Source organism: Blennius ocellaris, assembly GCF_963422515.1.
Source record: "Blennius ocellaris genome assembly, chromosome: 10".
In the NCBI taxonomy this organism is placed as follows: Eukaryota; Metazoa; Chordata; class Actinopteri; order Blenniiformes; family Blenniidae; genus Blennius; species Blennius ocellaris.
The window spans coordinates 287,410-305,436 of record NC_137659.1 but is presented as its reverse complement, the minus strand read 5'-3'; the positions used below and the strand labels follow the sequence as shown (position 1 = coordinate 305,436).

General features: G+C 48.6%; 1 protein-coding gene across 3 annotated transcripts in view; it reads right to left on the bottom strand.

The window, feature by feature from the left end:
• Nucleotides 1–18,027, bottom strand: part of esyt2a (extended synaptotagmin-like protein 2a) — a 33,981-nt gene that overhangs the window by 9,952 nt on the left and 6,002 nt on the right. For 2 of the 3 annotated variants that reach the window (XM_080503276.1, XM_080503277.1), the window contains exons 3-14: nucleotides 17,637–17,678; nucleotides 17,386–17,520; nucleotides 15,552–15,628; nucleotides 15,396–15,468; nucleotides 12,711–12,800; nucleotides 7,985–8,040; nucleotides 4,505–4,625; nucleotides 4,070–4,246; nucleotides 3,880–3,962; nucleotides 3,424–3,472; nucleotides 2,291–2,380; nucleotides 2,104–2,199 (exon numbers count right to left, since the gene is read on the bottom strand). In XM_080503276.1, coding sequence (XP_080359402.1) covers nucleotides 2,104–2,199; nucleotides 2,291–2,380; nucleotides 3,424–3,472; nucleotides 3,880–3,962; nucleotides 4,070–4,246; nucleotides 4,505–4,625; nucleotides 7,985–8,040; nucleotides 12,711–12,800; nucleotides 15,396–15,468; nucleotides 15,552–15,628; nucleotides 17,386–17,520; nucleotides 17,637–17,678 — 1,089 coding nt within the window. Of the gene's footprint in view, nucleotides 1–1,124; nucleotides 1,230–2,103; nucleotides 2,200–2,290; nucleotides 2,381–3,423; nucleotides 3,473–3,879; nucleotides 3,963–4,069; nucleotides 4,247–4,504; nucleotides 4,626–7,984; nucleotides 8,041–12,710; nucleotides 12,801–15,395; nucleotides 15,469–15,551; nucleotides 15,629–17,385; nucleotides 17,521–17,636; nucleotides 17,679–18,027 lie in introns of all 3 variants that reach the window. The other variant, XM_080503275.1, reaches the window with a different exon arrangement.

Here is an 18,027-nt window from a genome sequence, read left to right as displayed (position 1 = left end):
GGGGGAGGAAGAACACACCAGCACCACAGACAGGGACAAGATGAGTGATCACATGTTAATTAATGTCATCATTCAAGACGATTCCCACCGACGCCTCGTTAATTCAGACAGTCGACATGATGAGATTAAAAGATTCAGTGGAAACATGGAGACGAGCAGAAGAGGACAAAACGGAGTTTTACGCTTAGTCAGCAACTGTTACTGGGATGGAGTCAGGCTGGATGGATGGATGGATGGATGGATGGATGGATGGATGGATGGATGGATGAAGTGAACCAGCAGAAACCTGTTGGACCGCGGTCATACTCTCACCAGGACACGGGAAAGAAAAAAAAAAATCACCTTTTTTATCCTTAACGTGTGTGTGTGTGTGTGTGTGTGTGTGTGTGTGTGTGTGTGTGTGTGTGTGTGTGTGTCTGAGCACACTGACCCGCTGACTCGTTCATAACCGAATTTCCTGCTGATGTATGATCAGATTGGTAGAAACGTACTTTATTGATCAGGTTTCCCTCGGAGGCTTCGACGGCAGAACCGATCAGATCAAAGTGATCAGGATCAAAGTGATCAAGGTCAAAGTGATCAAGATCAAACCGATCAGGATCAAAGTGATCAAGAGCAAACTGATCAAGGTCAAAGTGATCAAGATCAAACCGATCAGGATCAAAGTGATCAAGATCAAACTGTTCAAGATCAAAGTGATCAAGCTCAAACCGCTCAGGATCAAAGTGATCAGTATCAAACTGATCAGAATGAGTCTGAGGCCCCGTTTCCACAAAACGTTTCACATTAAAACGCTTCGTTTCAGAACAGTTTCACGTCTACACACGGCGACGTTTTGAAAAACGACACCCATTTCTATGGACGCCGATCAGCTCCCATGTCGGGCCACTAGGGGGCAGAAAAGCTTCAGAAAAGGTTGGTTTTCGGAGTTCAGTTCCAGGTTTTGTGGTGAAATCGTTGCCGTGGAAACGGAGCCTGAAACTGAAACTCGGTGAAAACATGAGGGCGTGCAGGAGTCCGGGGCCATGCGGTGGCGGGGGCGTCATGCTAAGCTAGCCGGCGACGACACGGCCGCCGGCGTTCCTCAAACCGCCGACGGGAAACAGGAAACAACCGGAACTCACAAACAAACTCCGATAGAGAGAAGCCGTGTTTTCACAGAACACCAGACCGGCGGCACGGCGCTCCTTCAAATATCCAGAACTACCCAGGGAGCCTTCGAACACACTCTGGGAGGAGGAGGAGGAGGAGGAGGAGGAGGAGGAGGAGGGAGAGGAGGAAGAGGATGGAGAGGAGGAGGAGGAAGAGGATGGAGAGGAGGAGGAGGGAGAGGAGGAGGAGGGAGAGGGAGAGGAGGAGGAGGAAGAGGATGGAGAGGAGGAGGAAGAGGAGGAGGAAGAGGAGGAGGAGGAGGGAGAGGAGGAGGAGGAGGAGGAGGAGGAGGAGGAGGAGGAGGAGAGAAGAGAAAAGAGGAGGGAGAGGAGGAGGGAGAGGAGGAGGAGGGAGAGGAGGAGGAGGAGGAGGGAGAGGAGGAGAGAGGAGGAAAGAGGAGGAGGAGGAGGAGGAAAGAGGAGGAGGAGGGAGAGGGAGAGGAGGAGGAGGAGGAAGAGGAGGAGGAGGAAGAGGAGGAGGAGGAAGAGGAGGAGGAGGAAGAGGAGGAGGGAGAGGAGGAGGAGGGAGAGGAGGAAAATGGAGGAGGAAGATGAGGAGGGAGAGGAGGAAGAGGAGGAGGAAAAAGGAGGAGGAAGAGGAAGAAAAGGCTGAAAAGAGAAGTTCTGTCCTCCAGAGTTAAAATATCTTGAATAAATCCTAAAACATTTTCTTGAAAAAATATATTTTCTTTTCTTTCTCTTTCTTCAGATTAAAACTTATTTTCACCAACGAAAGAAAACTAGAACGTAAATAAACGAGTGTTTGAAGGAAAACGAAGCACATTTAGATCTAATTTCATTTCAAATGATGAAACGTTTCCGTTCCTCCACGTTTCAGTCGATCTGGACGTAAAAAGACACGATCGAGTGAAAACCAGTGATTTTAATCCCACCACACCACGATAATCTGCAAGCGGAGGCGAGCGGCGGGATTACCGCCGCCGGGACTCACCGGGAGGTTCCGCGCCGAGTCGAGGAAAACGATGAGCAGAGCGGACGACAGGCCGTCGTTGGCGTGACCGCGGTCGGCCCTGGTGCCGACGAGAACCTGAAGGAAACAACCCGGGAAGAATAATCTGAGGGGGGGGGGGGGGGGCGTGGCGACGAGACGCCGGGATTAGATGACGGGGGGAATTTACCTCGTCCAGCTTGTGAGGCGTGTGAAGCAGAGAGAGCCACTCCAGCTTGAGGTGAAGCTTCCCGGACGCCACGTCGTCCAGCGCAAACCACTGGAGGCACAACACACCGGATTAACAGTCACCACTTAATCTGTGGGATTAACACACTGTCACCACTTAATCTGTGGGATTAACACTGTCACCACTTAATCTGTGGGATTAACACACTGTCACCACTTAATCTGGTGGATTAATACTTTCATCACTTAATCTGGTGGATTAAAACACTTTCACCACTTAATCTGTGGGATTAAAACACCTTCACCACTTAATCTGGTGGATTAACACTTTCATCACTTAATCTGGTGGATTAAAACATCTTCACCACTTAATCTGTGGGATTAACACTTTTCCACTTAATCTGTGGGATTAAAACACTTTTACCACTTAATCTGTGGGATTAAAACACTTTCACCACTTAATCTGTGGGATTAACACACTGTCACCACTTAATCTGGTGGATTAATACTTTCATCACTTAATCTGGTGGATTAAAACACTTTCACCACTTAATCTGTGGGATTAAAACACCTTCACCACTTAATCTGGTGGATTAACACTTTCATCACTTAATCTGGTGGATTAAAACATCTTCACCACTTAATCTGTGGGATTAACACTTTTCCACTTAATCTGTGGGATTAAAACACTTTCACCACTTAATCTGGTGGATTAAAACACTGTCACCACTTAATCTGGTGGATTAATAGTCACCACTTAATCTGGTGGATTAATAGTCACCACTTAATCTGGTGGATTAACACTTTCACCACTTAATCTGGTAGATTAACACTTTCAGCACTTTCCTTAATCTGGTGGATTAACACGTTCCCCACTTAATCTGGTGGATTAAAACATTTTAACTTCAAGAAACTAATGTAAACAAACAAAAGAATAAATATATCCAAAACAAAAACAAATATCACAAAAAATCAAATCAAATCAAATTAAATCAAACTATAAATAAAATGACAACATAACAATAATAATAATAATGTAAAAATCACAAAAAAAATGTTTTAAAGTATAAAGCTGAAAATAAAACGCAAAACAAGAAGTGAAGCAGTGAAAATGTGAGAAGAAGAAAAATTCACCTCGTCGACTTCGTGTTCGTTCTGCAGTTCGGCCAAATCAACCATCAGACTGGAAACACAATTAATATTATTGTTATTATTATTGTTACACTTTTTAAAATAACCACTAAAAAGCTATTGAAGATGCTGAAATGTAAACTGAACACATTTAATTTCCTGAACGACTGAAGAGAAATAAGAGCAGAGATTTCTGCTGTAACCCGACTGAGATTACAAAGAGTAACTAAAAAGTAACTAAAAAGTAGAGAAAACCTTCACGTTTTCACTCCAGAATTAAAGTCATTAAAACAAAGTTCGTATTGTTACGTAATGAAGCAGACAAAATCTAAAGTACCTGAACCCACATTGAACCTTAACAGACACTTTACCAGCAGATATTGTAACAGATACTTTAAGTTACTTTAGTAGTGAGTAACTAGACAGGTGAGAAGAGGTGTAGAGTTAAAGGAGCGGCACCATCCCAGGAAGTCGTCTTTATCTGTGTCCTTGTCGTACAACTTGATGGACAGATTCTGTCCTGAGTGGCTGTAGACCAGAGCCTGGACACACACACACACACACACGTTTAAAATGGTAATTTGGCTCCAGCCTCACGTCAAAAACGGTAATTTGTCTCCAGCCTCGCAGCGTTCCGGCGGCGGATTACCTCGAACACCTGGTTCCACTTGGGGTGGACGGTCTCTTTGACCACTTTGCTCTGGAACTGCAGGGTCCCCACCTCGATCACCCCGTACGGGTCCGACTTGCCTTTGATCAGCCCCCCCAGGAACTTGTCCTTCCCCAGCAGCTCCTGGGCCTCCAGGAAGTGGATCCTCAGGACGCCCTGGAACCCGGAGAGAACCCGGCGAGGAACCACAAACACAGGAGGTTGAAGGGATTCACGCCCGAGACCAATGAGGTGTGGCCTTTCATCTAGAGGTGTGGGCTTTCATCTAGAGGCGTGTCCTCCACCTAGAGGCGTGTCCTTTCATCTAGAGGCATGTCCTCCGCCTCGAGGCGTGGCCTCTGTCTAGAGGCGTGGCCTTCGCCTAGAGGCGTGGCCTTCACCAGGAGGTATGGTGGTTGCGTGCGGAGGCCTTACCTTGGGCACGGGGAAGCGGAGCTGAGCCAGCTGGGCCTCGCCCACCAGAGGGATGGTGATCCGGTTTGGAAGAACCAGGAAGCTGTAGATGATGTCCTGGATCATGTTGTCACACAAACCGCTGAGGAACCAGAGGAGGAGCGAGTCAGTGGGCGGAGCCTCAACGTCAGGCGGCACAGCCACCGAGCCGCCAATCCCAGGATTAATCCAGGATCAATCCCAGGATCAAATCCAGGATTAAATCCAGGACCAATCCCAGGATCAAGCCCAGGACCAATCCCAGGATTAAATCCAGGACCAATCCCAGGGTTAAACCCAGGATTAAATCCAGGACCAATCCCAGGATCAAGCCCAGGACCAATCCCAGGGTTAAACCCAGGATTAAATCCAGGACCAATCCCAGGATCAAGCCCAGGACCAATCCCAGGATTAAATCCAGGATCAATCCCTGGGTTAAATCCAGGATCAATCCCAGGACCAATCCTAGGATCAAGCCCAGGATCAATCCCAGGATTAAATCCAGGATCAATCCCAGGGTTAATCGCAGGATTAAACCCAGGACCAATCCCAGGATCAATCCCAGGATTAAATCCAGGATAAATCCCAAGGTTAAATCCAGGACCAATCCCAGGACCAATCCCAGGATCAATCCCAGGGTTAAATCCAGGATCAATCCCAGGATCAATCCCAGGATTAATCCCAGGACCAATCCCAGGATCAACCCCAGGATTAAATCCAGAATGAATCCCAGGATTAAATCCAGGATCAATCAAACTGAATCCAACATGTTTCATCATGAGAGTCTAACAAAAATCCTGAGATTAAACTAATCTGGAGGCTCCAGTTCAGAAAAACCACCAAGAAAATGAAACAAAACTCAATAAAAACAGATTTATTTATTTTTTTAACAACTTTCTTCTGGACTGGGATCTTCCTGGACTGGGATCCTGGTGCTGCCATGACAGCAGCTCTCTGATCAAACTAGTTTGTAAAAACTCCCAGAATGCAACAGTCTTCTGGACATTTCACACCAGAAGGTTTCATTAAAATTGGTTTTAAGAGTCATTTTCTGCCACAATTGTTAAAACAAATAATACACAAATAAAAAAAGTTTATCTTTAAGAGGTTATTCTGGACGGTTCTTATTAGTTTGACCTCCTCTGGCTCTGAATCAAGGTCTAACATGCAGGATTACATTTGTAATCTGCTCCGCCCAATACTTTTAATCAATTTAAATAGCACTGCTCTGACACTTCCCGTCTCGTCCTCTAGATGGCGGCAGAGCGCCGCCTGTCAACACACCAGGCCGTTTGTCTCCCTGCTGAAACACACACTTCTGTTCTACTGCAGGATTACACACACACACACACACACACACACACACACACACACACACACGCACACACGCACACACGCACACACGCACACACGCACACACGCACACACGCACACGCACACACAGGTTTCAACGTATTCCAGCATGCCTGTGTGTGTGTGTGTGTGTGTGTGTGTGTGTGTGTGTGTGTGTGTGTGTGTGTGTGTGTGTGTGTGTGTGTGTGTGTGTGTGTGTGTGTGTGTGTGTGTGTGTGTGTGTGTGTGTGTGTGTGTGTGTGTGTGTGTGTGTGTGTGTGTTTAATCCTGCAGTTTTACAAACAGGAAGTGGCACAAGTTTGATAATTTAGGGGAAAAATGAAAAAAACGAACACGCACAGGAAAAGCAGGGTGGGGCCAGCCGATCACAACACACACACACACACAGACACACACTCAGACACACACTCAGACACACACACACACACACACACACTCTTTTAAACTCGTCGAACAAGGAAAGCTACATTTCACAGGGTGGAGTCTTTTTGAAAGTGTGCGCTCGGGAGCTGAAAACAAACAATAAAGTTGCCCCGACGCAGAAACGGCGTAAACCTGAGCTCAGTGAAAACAGTAAACCGACAGGAACCCAGTTCCAGCTTCACACCTCCAGTTTCAGCTCCACAAACAAACCCAGTCACTGAAAGAAAAGTTTGCACATTGAGAGAGAAAAAAAAAAAAAAAAAAGCATAAAAAAAAAAAAAAACATGTGCAACTCATTTAAAGTGTGCATGTAATTGAAAAATCGCTTTTACAGCCAACAAACATTAAAAAAAAGAAAAAGAAAAATCGCTGTAACGCTGAAAGAATGTCGAACTAAAGGAAGCACATGCCGCCTGCAGGCTTTGGGGATCAAAGCTGCTCGACTGAAAGCTTTCAACTCGTCACTCGACACAGAAGAACAAAGACGCAAATAAAAAAGTTGCATTTTGAGGTTTTGGAGCTGAAATTTTAAATTTTTTACATCTTTAACTACACAATAAAAAAATGTCTGTTTGAATTGTTCGTATATGATTAACGTGGGATTAATATTCAGACTCTTTGTGTACAAAGGTTTTTAGTTGTAATAAGAAATATTGCAGCGGAAAAGTCGCACTGAAACACTTTTTCTCTGTATTTTGCACTATTTCCACAGAACTGAAATAAACTTTAAATTATTATTACTGTTAAAGTTTCACTCTGTCAATGTGGACTAAAGATCCGTAAAGCAAACTGACGAGACGCGACGTCTGGAACCCGACCGAGCAAAATAAAGTCTCACTAAATCCTTCATGCTGCTGCTAAAAATACCAGCGGTGGGATTATAATCCGCTCGTCTCAGAGCTTCCAGCAGGTTTATCATCAGAGCTCATTAGATGATGTTCGTCTGCAAACGTCAACGTTTGGATGAAACATCATTCATTTGTTGGACAAACATTCAAAATGCTTCATATTTCATGTTTAAACCAGGAGGGTCAAACTGGTTCTAGTTGAGGATCCACATCCACCTGATCTGACCTCTGACCTCTGGAGGCCCGACGAGTCACACGTAACATATTAAACTGCAGATATGGACAAATGTCAAAGTCTTTCCTTCTTTTGATCCTTTTGCAAGAATTTGCCAGTCTTATTCTGAAATGTACATATTAAAGTTAACCAGATATTATTATATTAGCAAAAAAAAACAACAAACCCCTCAGTCCCCTGTATCTGGATATCGTAATTTTATTCGGGATTAAAACAATTTGTCATCATCTGGAGATGGTTTTGAGTTTACGTGTCTAAAGTATCACTTCACATAAGTTGGACACCTTTATTGTGAAAGGTGTCCTCGACAGATGCGTTAATTCTGACCGAGGGCGGTTTTCAATGTCATTTTTTTTGCCAATCTCGTGTTTTTAGATCAGCCTCTGTCACTTTTCTTATAAATTCTTTTAAAAAAATAAAAAAATAAAAAAATCCCATGGCGGCCGGATTAGATCCTCTGGCGGTCCGCTTCTGGCCCCCGGGCCTCATGTTGGACACCCCTGGTATAGACTCTTTGCCCCCCCCCCAACCTGTCCCACCAACTCCACAACGACGTGTGTTTTCTAACGAGTAAAATGTGGTTTTGCTGATGGTTTGACTCACTTGACTCCGGGAATGTCCAGCATGTTGGTGAGTCCCGACCAGTTGATGTCCAGCAGCTGGAAAAACACAGAAACGTTGGTTCGGACTTTGACGAAACGCGTGGCAGTGAGCAGATTCTCGCGGTGACGTGACCGGAGGCCGGACGACGTCTCCGACGGGAGGTTCCCATGGGTTCTAGCTACAGTCCAGCCGACTCCACGCAGGCCCCGCCCACAACAGGCGAAACCGCCTTTTTAACTCCCCGACAACGTGCCGTCAAAACGTCGCGATGAACGCGGCTCAACACGAGGCTTCGGGGCTAGCAGTGCATGAGGCGCTGTGACTCACCGAACACACCGAAGAAGACACGGCGCACTTAGAAATGTAGAAGTAGACTCCAGTCTCATAAACCTGTATGTAACTCTAGTTCTATAGGTCTATGGCCCCGCGCCCCCTTGCTGCTAGCGTCATGTAGCATCAGCGGCGCCACCTGGAGCGTGGCGGCCGCCATTGTTGTTGGTCATTCGACGGCGTCGCGGGACGATTACGTCATCGTTTTTCCCCCCACAGGTGATCGTCTTTGCCGAGCCGCTGATTCTGGAATTTCTCCACTTTTCAGAGTTAAAAAAAAAAAAAAACGATCTCGTGCTTCTGCTTTGAAGTCATCTCCGAATTTCGTAAGATCCTCCTTCATCTCTGTCTTTAAGTTTCGTATTTCCATTGTAATAACATTGAGGCTGTTCGGCGCTCACGTTTTCCACGTCTGCTTCGACCTCGTGGTCGGATTCTTCTGGGTCACTGGACATGGTTTTCTTTCTTGAACCGTTCCTTCCTCGTCCCCCGCTCATTTCGTGTTGATCAAATATTCGTGTTTTTCCAAGTTTTATCTAAGTTTTGGGGGATAATTCACCTAATGGACTTGGGAGCTGTGCTCCATGCCGCCATCTTGGTATGCGCCCCTAGTGGCCTCCGACCTCGTGGTCCTAAGACCGAAGGAAACGACAGAAATAGTTTCTGTGGAATTTCAATTTACATTTAAACTAGCAGTTAATGTGACGTGACGTTGGTCGATGATGTAATACCCCTCCCCTGGGTGGGACCGTGTCCTCCAGTCAGGTCTGCAGGGAGACTCCCGGTCGGACGTCAGCAGAGGGAGTCTTTCCAGGAACCTGTTCCTGAGAGGTTGAAACCCGACACTGCAGGCAGAAACACGTTCCTTTTCCTTCCACGCAAAAACAATGACGAAGGCGCAGCGAGCAGAGCGGGAGCTCAGCCTGCTTTTCTAACCCAGTTAAGAGCCTGCCGTCCCACAACTGGGACTTATAACTGGGTCACAAGCAGACCCCGATCTCCAGGAGGGTTCTGGGACAGGAGCTGCCGTCATTAAAGACACAGATGTGGAAACTCTGGGATCCGGGCTGAGCAGCACTTCTGGTTTTCCCAATCGATAACTGAGGCGGCAGCAGAGGAATGCAGAAAGTCTTGCGGTTTTATGGCCGTGCCGGCGCTCAGACGTATCCAGAGTCCAGAACCAGAACCCTTCAGGGTCCCTCTGAATCGCGATGCTCAGAAAGACATTCGGGGAGACATTCAAGGAGATGTTCAGGAAGACGTTCAGGAAGACAATCGGCAAAAGACATTTACGGAGATGTTCACGGAGATATTTAAAAAGATGTTCAGGAGGACGTTCGGTGAGACATTCAAGGAGACCTTCAGGAAGACAGTCAGAGGCGTTCAGGAGGACATTGCGGGAGATGTTCAGAAAGACATTCAGGAAGTCATTCAGGAAGATGTTCAGAAGGACGTTCAGGAAGATGTTTGGCGAGACATTCAAGGAGACGTTCAGGAGACATTCAGGAAGACGTTCAGGAAGACAGCCAGAGACGTTCAGGAGGACGATCTTGAAGAACCGGTGGAATTCATGACCGAGAACCCGGAGGCGAAGTTTGTGAAAACACCCAGACGTTTGCGAAAACACCCAGACGTTTGTTCAAAACACCCAGACGTTTGCGATAACACCCAGACGTTTGCGAAAACACCCAGACGTTTGCGAAAACACCCAGACGTTTGTGAAAACACCCAGACGTTTGCGAAAACACCCAGGCGTTTGTTGAAAACACCCAGGCGTTTGTTGAAAACACCCAGGCGTTTGTTGAAAACACCCAGGCGTTTGTTGAAAACACCCAGACGTTTGTTGAAAACACCCAGACGTCTGTGAAAACACCCAGACGTTTGTTGAAAACACCCAGACGTTTGTTGAAAACACCCAGACGTCTGTGAAAACACCCAGACGTTTGTTGAAAACACCCAGACGTTTGTTGAAAACACCCAGGCGTTTGTTGAAAACACCCAGGCGTTTGTTGAAAACACCCAGACGTCTGCGAAAACACCCAGACGTCTGCGAAAACACCCAGACGTTTGTTGAAAACACCCAGACGTTTGTTGAAAACACCCAGATGTTTGGAGACGTTTTGTGGACAAATGGCCGCGTTCCGCTGCAGGAAATTTCATTTAAAGTGTTTGACGCGTCTTCACTCGTCCATCTGTGGTTTTATGGCGGTTTTGGAAGATTTAAACCCGATGACACACTGATGTGGTTAAGACTGTGTGTGTGTGTGTGTGTGTGTGTGTGTGTGTGTGTGTGTGTGTGTGTGTGTGTGTGTGTGTGTGTGTGTGTGTGTGTGTGTGTGTGTGTGTGTGTGTGTGTGTGTGTGTGTCACAGAGATTAACGGCGGCTGCATAAGAGGCTTAAAGTGTCAAACGGCTGCAGCGTCGTCCCAGACGAGGCCGAAGGGAGACAAGCGGTGCTGCAGGTGAAGACGAGGACGTAGAAGCAGAGTCAATAGATTCAAAGTGACGAGGCAAAACAATTCTGCTTAAAGACGAAAGACGTTCTGAGACACTGAAGCAAGACGAACGACTGACTGAGGAGGAGAAACGGAGGGATGGTCCCGTTTCCTGTGTCTCTGACTGAAGACAGCCTGCAGAGGACATCCAGCAGCCCTCTGAAGAGACAGACACGTCCAGCGGCTCTGAAGAGACAGACATGTCCAGTGGCTCTCTGAAGAGACAGACACGTCCAGCGGCTCTCTGAAGAGACAGACACACGTCCTCTGAAGAGACAGACATGTCCAGTGGCTCTGAAGAGACAAACACGTACGTCCAGCATCTCTGAAGGTACAGACACGTCCTCTGAAGAGACAGACATGTACGTCCAGCATCTCTGAAGAGACAGACACGTCCTCTGAAGAGACAGACACGTCCAGTGTCTCTCTGAAGAGACAGACACGTCCTCTGAAGAGACAGGCATGTCCAGCGAATCTCTGAAGAGACAGACACGTCCTCTGAAGAGACAGACATGTACGTCCAGCATCTCTGAAGAGACAGACACGTCCTCTGAAGAGACAGACACATCCTCTGAAGAGACAGACATGTCCAGCGGCTCTCTAAAGAGACAAGACATCCTCTGAAGAGACAAGACACGTCCTCTGAAGAGACAGACAGATCCTCTGAAGAGACAGACATGTCCAGCGTCTCTCTGAAGAGACAGACACATCCTCTGAAGAGACAGACATGTCCAGTGTCCCTGAAGAGATAGACATGTCCAGCGTCTCTCTGAAGAGACAGACATGTCCAGCGTCTCTCTGAAGAGACAAGACATCCTCTGAAGAGACACGAGCTGCAAAACAAGCAACCTGCTTGCGGTTGATCAACGTTGGCAACCTGCTAAACAACCATTTCCTGTGTGAAACTGAAAGTCGTCCTCTGAAGAGACAGGCGGGACGCGATGTCAGGTCTGAGTGTCGGGAAGCGTCGAATACCAGCCAGACGAGGATTTAACAGAAAACGACGACTGAAAAGACATTTATTGTGGCGGTTTGTCTGTTTTTAAGAAAGTAAAAGAGACAGGTGGAGGACAGGTGGGGGACAGGCGGGGGACAGGCGGAGGACAGGTTGAGGACAGGTTGAGGACAGGTTGAGGACAGGTGGAGTACAGGTGAAGGACAGGTGGGGGACAGGTGGGGGACAGGTGGGGGACAGGTGGGGGACAGGTGGGGGACAGGCGGAGGACAGGTTGAGGACAGGTTGAGGACAGGTGGAGGACAGGTGGAGGACAGGTGAAGGACAGGTGGAGGACAGGTGGGGGACAGGTGAAGGACAGGTGGAGGACAGGTGGAGGACAGGTGGACAGGTTGAGGACAGGTTGAGGACATGTGGACAGGTGGAGGACAGGTTGAGGACAGATGGAGGACAGGTTGAGGACAGGTGAAGGACAGGTGGGGGACAGGTGAAGGACAGGTGGAGGACAGGTGGAGGACAGGTTGAGGACAGATGGAGGACAGGTGGAGGACAGGTGAAGGACAGGTGAAGGACAGGTGGAGGACAGGTGGAGGACAGGTGGAGGACAGGTGGAGGACAGGTGGACAGGTTGAGGACAGGTTGAGGACAGGTGGAGGACAGGTTGAGGACAGGTGGAGGACAGGTGAAGGACAGGTGGAGGGCAGGTTGAGGACAGATGGAGGACAGGTGGAGGACAGGTGAAGGACAGGTGAAGGACAGGTGGAGGACAGGTGGGGGACAGATGGAGGACAGGTTGAGGACAGGTTGAGGACAGGTTGAGGACAGGTGGAGGACAGGTGGGGGACAGGTGGAGGACAGGTGGGGACAGGTGGGGGACAGGTTGAGGACAGGTGGGGGACAGGTTGAGGACAGGTGGGGGACAGGTGGAGAACGGGGTTTGACTCACCGGTTTCTTGAGGAAGAAGACGGACAAGGCTCCGATCAGCGGCATGTCTCCGAGCAGCGGCTCCATCACCACCCGCATCACGCCCTGCAGCTGCACACAGACACGCCGCCCCGTCAGCGCCACCCGCAGGCCGTCAGCCGTCATACAGTCCTACGTCACGTGTCGTGCTTCCAGTAGCTCTGAGCGCCGTCGCCGCGGAAACGGCGGCCCAAAACACTGGCTCCGCCCCCGCACACGTCCATCTATGAGGAAGTACTTCCTCTCGTGGCGCCATGTGCCGGAGCAGAGCTGCCCGATTGTGGGAGGAGTCAAAGGAGGGGGAGGAGCCTTCCTGGATTGTGATTGGCTGAACCCCCCGATGACACTATATAGGGTTTGATTTCTGATTGGCTGCTTGGAGAAACACTTTTTAAAAGAGAGAGAGAGGGAGGACACACTTTCTTCACCTCTGGGGCGTCGTTCCAGATGTGGAGACGGTTCTTACTGCTGGAGAACCTTTAGAATTTTTACATAATACGAGCCTTTAAATTAATTTGTACTATTTGCAGATAATATAAATATTTCATGTACTGGCCAGGATTTGCAGCAACTTTTGGAAGTTCATCATATCTATAGATCTATATATAGATATATCTATGTATATCTATATATAGATATATCTATATGTAGATATATCTATATCTCTATATAGATATAGATATCTATATATCTATAGATATAGATATATAGATATATGTCTGTCTGTGTTTTATTGAGATTTTTTTATGTACAGTAAATAATTGTATAACAAAATATATTCCAGAAGCTGTATTTTTTGAAAGTTGCCAAATGTTGGTGGTCGATTCTCTCCTTGCATGTGCAAGAGTTGTTGGGGAAGAGCCTCGACCTTTGACCTTTGGCTGCTCCCAATGGAGGTCGATCACCCGGCGTTGCATCACGGCACCCAGAGTCGTTGGAAGCCCCCGAATAAATCCCCTCCATCTACATCCTGTTTCACCGCCGGCGTCCGACGACTTCTGGGAAAACGCCCGAACGGCGGCGCCGCGAGGAGCGGCGTGAAAACACCAGTGTGTCTTCACGGCGCTCCCGCCGGGGGGTCACGGCGGCGGCGCGGCGGGAAAGGTAAATATTGACGGAGTTTCGCCGCCGTTCGTCCCGGTAAGTCTTCTCTCCTCGCTCTGATCTCTGCACGGCAAACATGGCGCCACGCCGAGTCGCCAGCTGGGAGGATAACGCCGCCGTTATCGGCTCTGTGTCAACACGTTATGTAAAACTGTGTCTGCGGGGATTGACGGGGGAGGGGCAGGGGGGGCGTTCACTCCACCGGACATTCCACATAATTAAAACATCAATGAGTTCAACAGTCCCAACATGCACTTGAACTTTTCACTCTTTATGACAAAATGAACTGAATTCTCTGCATGAGGCGTTCAGGGACACTTCAGAGTGTGGGTCATATGGATTTCAATAAAGCTCAGTGAACTGTACAATAATAAACCTCCAAGGCCACGTCCTCATGATGAAAGAAACGATCTTCTTTCTCCCCTAGTTCTCCAAAAACAATCCCGTCCAGTCGTCACAGTGAAGTCGTCACTGTGAACTCGTCACTTTGAACTCCTCTGTGAACTCGTCACTTTGAACTCATCACGGTGAACTCGTCACGGTGAACTCGTCACGGTGAACTCGTCACGGTGAACTCGTCACGGTGAACTCGTCTCAACGTGAGGCTCCAGGACATGTAGTACACATGCCAGGCCTTTAGGGGCGCTGTGACTCAATCACCAAATACACAGAAGGCAGCAGAGCACGTAGAAATTTAGAAGTAGATTCCTGCTAATAAACCTGTATATAACTCTAGTTCTATAGGTCTATGGCCATGCTAGCGTCAGTAGCTTCTAGTTCTATAGATCTATGGCCCTCTCCTCCTGCTGCTAGCGTCAGTAGCTTCTAGTTCTATAGGTCTATGGCCCCGCTGCTCCTCCTGCTGCTAGCGTCAGTAGCTTCTAGTCCTATAGGTCTATGGCCCCGCTGCTCCTCCTGCTGCTAGCGTCAGTAGCTCCTAGTTCTATAGGTCTATGGCCCCGCTGCTCCTCCTGCTGCTAATGTGATAGCTTCTAGTTCTATAGGTCTATGGCCCCGCTCCTCCTCATGCTAGCGTCAGTAGCTTCTAGTTCTATAGGTCTATGGCCCTGCTCCTCCTGCTGCTCGCGTCAGTCGCTTCTAGTTCTATAGGTCTATGGCCCTGCTCCTCCTGCTGCTCGCGTCAGTCGCTTCTAGTTCTATAGGTCTATGGCCCTGCTCCTCCTCCTGCTGCTAGCGTCAGTAGCTCCTAGTTCTATAGGTCTATGGACCTTGTAGTCCCTGATTGTTGTGTTTATTTGATGACATCACAGACCACTGTGTAACATCATCGTTTTTCCAGGGCCGGGGTTTTACAATTTCCCCACTCTTGGGACCCGTTTTAAAAAAAAAACTGTCTTCACACGTCCAAAACTGCCTCATGTGGACGACAGGCCAGAAACATCTGGTTCAGGTGAACCAGATGTTTCCTAAAACTCCAGCTGCAGTGCAAATACCCGAAAACTGCAATAGAACTGCTACGTTTATTGATTTATTTATTGATTTCATCTTGAGGCTTTACACTCTGTGGTACCACATTGCAGTTTTCCGTCTCGGGTTCTTTACCTGGATACTTTTGATTCCGGCTCTGCAGTAGTACTTCTTGATGTCCACGTCGATCTCCGTGTTCCCCACAAAACTAGAAGGAGGGGCCACGACGGGGGGGGGTTAATTACAACTCAACTCCTCAGACTAAACAGTCCGCCTGCGACTCGGACTCACCTGACCTGCAGGTCCATGATGACCTGCCGCTTGTCGATGTTCTCGGTGTAGACCTTCACCCCGTTGACCCGCAGAGGCTGAGGACGAAGCAGACGGAGAGTTTACGGACGCTTGGAGGACGAAGGGTTTCCGGGGGCGCAAGTCGCTGCGTTGCCACGCCCACTGGCCACGCCCACTGAGTGACCAGGACAAACGGTCATGGAGGACGAGACTCTCGGGCTCAGCGGCAACCCGCCGCCTCACATCGACGCTGTGCGACGACTTTAAACAGCCGTTAGCATCAAGCTAGAGCTATTAGCAGTCTATTAGCAGCTGAGCTAGCATAGCACACCAGCTCCACCTCCACGTGGAGCGTTCGCAGCCGAGGAGGCGTCTCGTTGTCACTCGTGACGCCGGAGAACAGAAGGAAGTAACGTTACCGTCGCTAATGTTTGCTAAACTTATTTACTTTCAATTGTGCAACGTGAGCTTGAGCTCCGCGCACCACGGTGGTGCTAGCTAGCCGTGCTTGTGTTTGGTTATTGTTGGTAGCTCGTGGCTAAACAGCTGTGTTTAGCTAACGTTAGCTAGTAATAGCATACGATGCTAGCATGAATGGTAACGGTGGCTAGCTTACAGCTAACAGAGCACGGCTATCTCGCCACGAGCGCCACCAAAGTGTAGCGCTGCTAGCTACGGTAGCTAGCAGATTGTAGGAACATTAGACGTATCTGTTCAACGTTACGTTTGCCGCTTCATGATTAGCGTTAGCTCAATCACGCCGTGGTCGATTCCCAGTGAAACACAGTATTAGATTGACGTCTGCTAGCTTAGCATCAGGATTCACTGCAGTGAAGTTACTTCACCGATGAACGTCGACTGACGGAGTCGAGGAAACGTTAGAACAGTCGTCTACTCCTTTAAACAATCGTTTTAAAAATAATCGTTTACTTCCAGGCTACAGAAAGGAAGTGTAATGTCGCGGCGTTTATGAAATTTTCAAACTCGAGAGACGAGACGAGACGAGACGAGACGAACCAGGACAGAGTTTAGAAGCAGAAGGAAACAGAAAAACACCACAAGCTCTGATGAGAAACACCTCGTCATTTCCTGGATTTTACCTCAAATAACCCACATTTCTCCGTTTAAAACATGTTTTTTTTTATTTCGAGACACTTCAGCTGCTTCGCGGCAGAGGTCAGAGGTCGGAGGTCAGAGGTTGGATGTCAGAGGTTGTATGTCAGAGGTCAGAGGGAGGATGTCGGAGGTCGGAGATCAGAGGTCAGAGGTCGGAAGTCAGAGGTTGGAGGTCAGATGTCGGAGGTTGTATGTCAGAGGTCGGAGGTCAGAGGTTGTATGTCAGAGGTCAGAGGTTGGAGGTCAGAGATCGGAGGTCAGAGATCGGAGGTTGGATGTCAGAGGTTGGAGGTCAGAGGTTGGATGTCAGAGGTTGGAGGTCAGAGGTTGGAGGTCGGATGTCAGAGGTTGGATGTCAGAGGTTGGAGGTCAGAGGTTGGAGGTCAGAGGTCGGAGGTCAGAGGTTGGATGTCAGAGGTTAGAGGTCAGAGATCGGAGGTTGGATGTCAGAGGTTGGATGTCAGAGGTTGGATGTCAGAGGTTGGAGGTCAGAGGTCGGAGGTCAGATGTTGGATGTCAGAGGTTAGAGGTCAGAGTGAGGAGGTTGGATGTCAGAGGTTGGATGTCAGAGGTTGGATGTCAGAGGTTGGATGTCAGAGGTTGGAGGTCAGAGATCGGAGGTTGGATGTCAGAGGTTGGATGTCAGAGGTTGGAGGTCAGAGATCGGAGGTTGGAGGTCAGAGATCGGAGGTCAGAGGTCAGAGGTCGGAGGTCTCACCTTGTCGCCCATGTCGATCTTGGTGAAGCAGAAGGAGGCGAGGTGGGGGTTGGCGTTCTTCACCGCCGGCTCGATGGTGTCCCTGAACAGCTTGTCCACGAACTGGCAGATGAACGGCCACATCTGTCTCACCGTCTGCGGGACGAGACGCTTGGCGTCAGAGCGAGACGGCGCCTGGAGGAGCTCGTCCAACGTTCCTAACGTTCCCGCCCCCGTCTCCCCTCCCGCCCGAGTGAACAAATCAAACGCACCTTATTCAGCCACTCCACCCGCTCCACGTCGGGATAATGGACCTGGAACACAAATAAATAAACATTTTATTTCATAAATGAAGCGAAACCTGCAAAACCTTGAGAAACAGAAACACACACACTAAACTCAAAACGGGGTTTTCTGCCCCCTACAGTCAGACACGTGGTACTACAGTCCTGTCGTTTCACAATACATGTAGAAACTTATTTACAACAAACGAGCCACACACAGCGACGCGTTTCAGCCGGGAATCGAACCTGCAACCTTCCAACTGGGAGACGACGGCTCTACCAACCAGGAGTCTACTTCTATAGATCTATGTTCTCGAAGCGGGAATTTGAGAACCAGAGAGCCCGGCCGCGTTTCAGAGAAGTTCCAACTTTTTAAAAG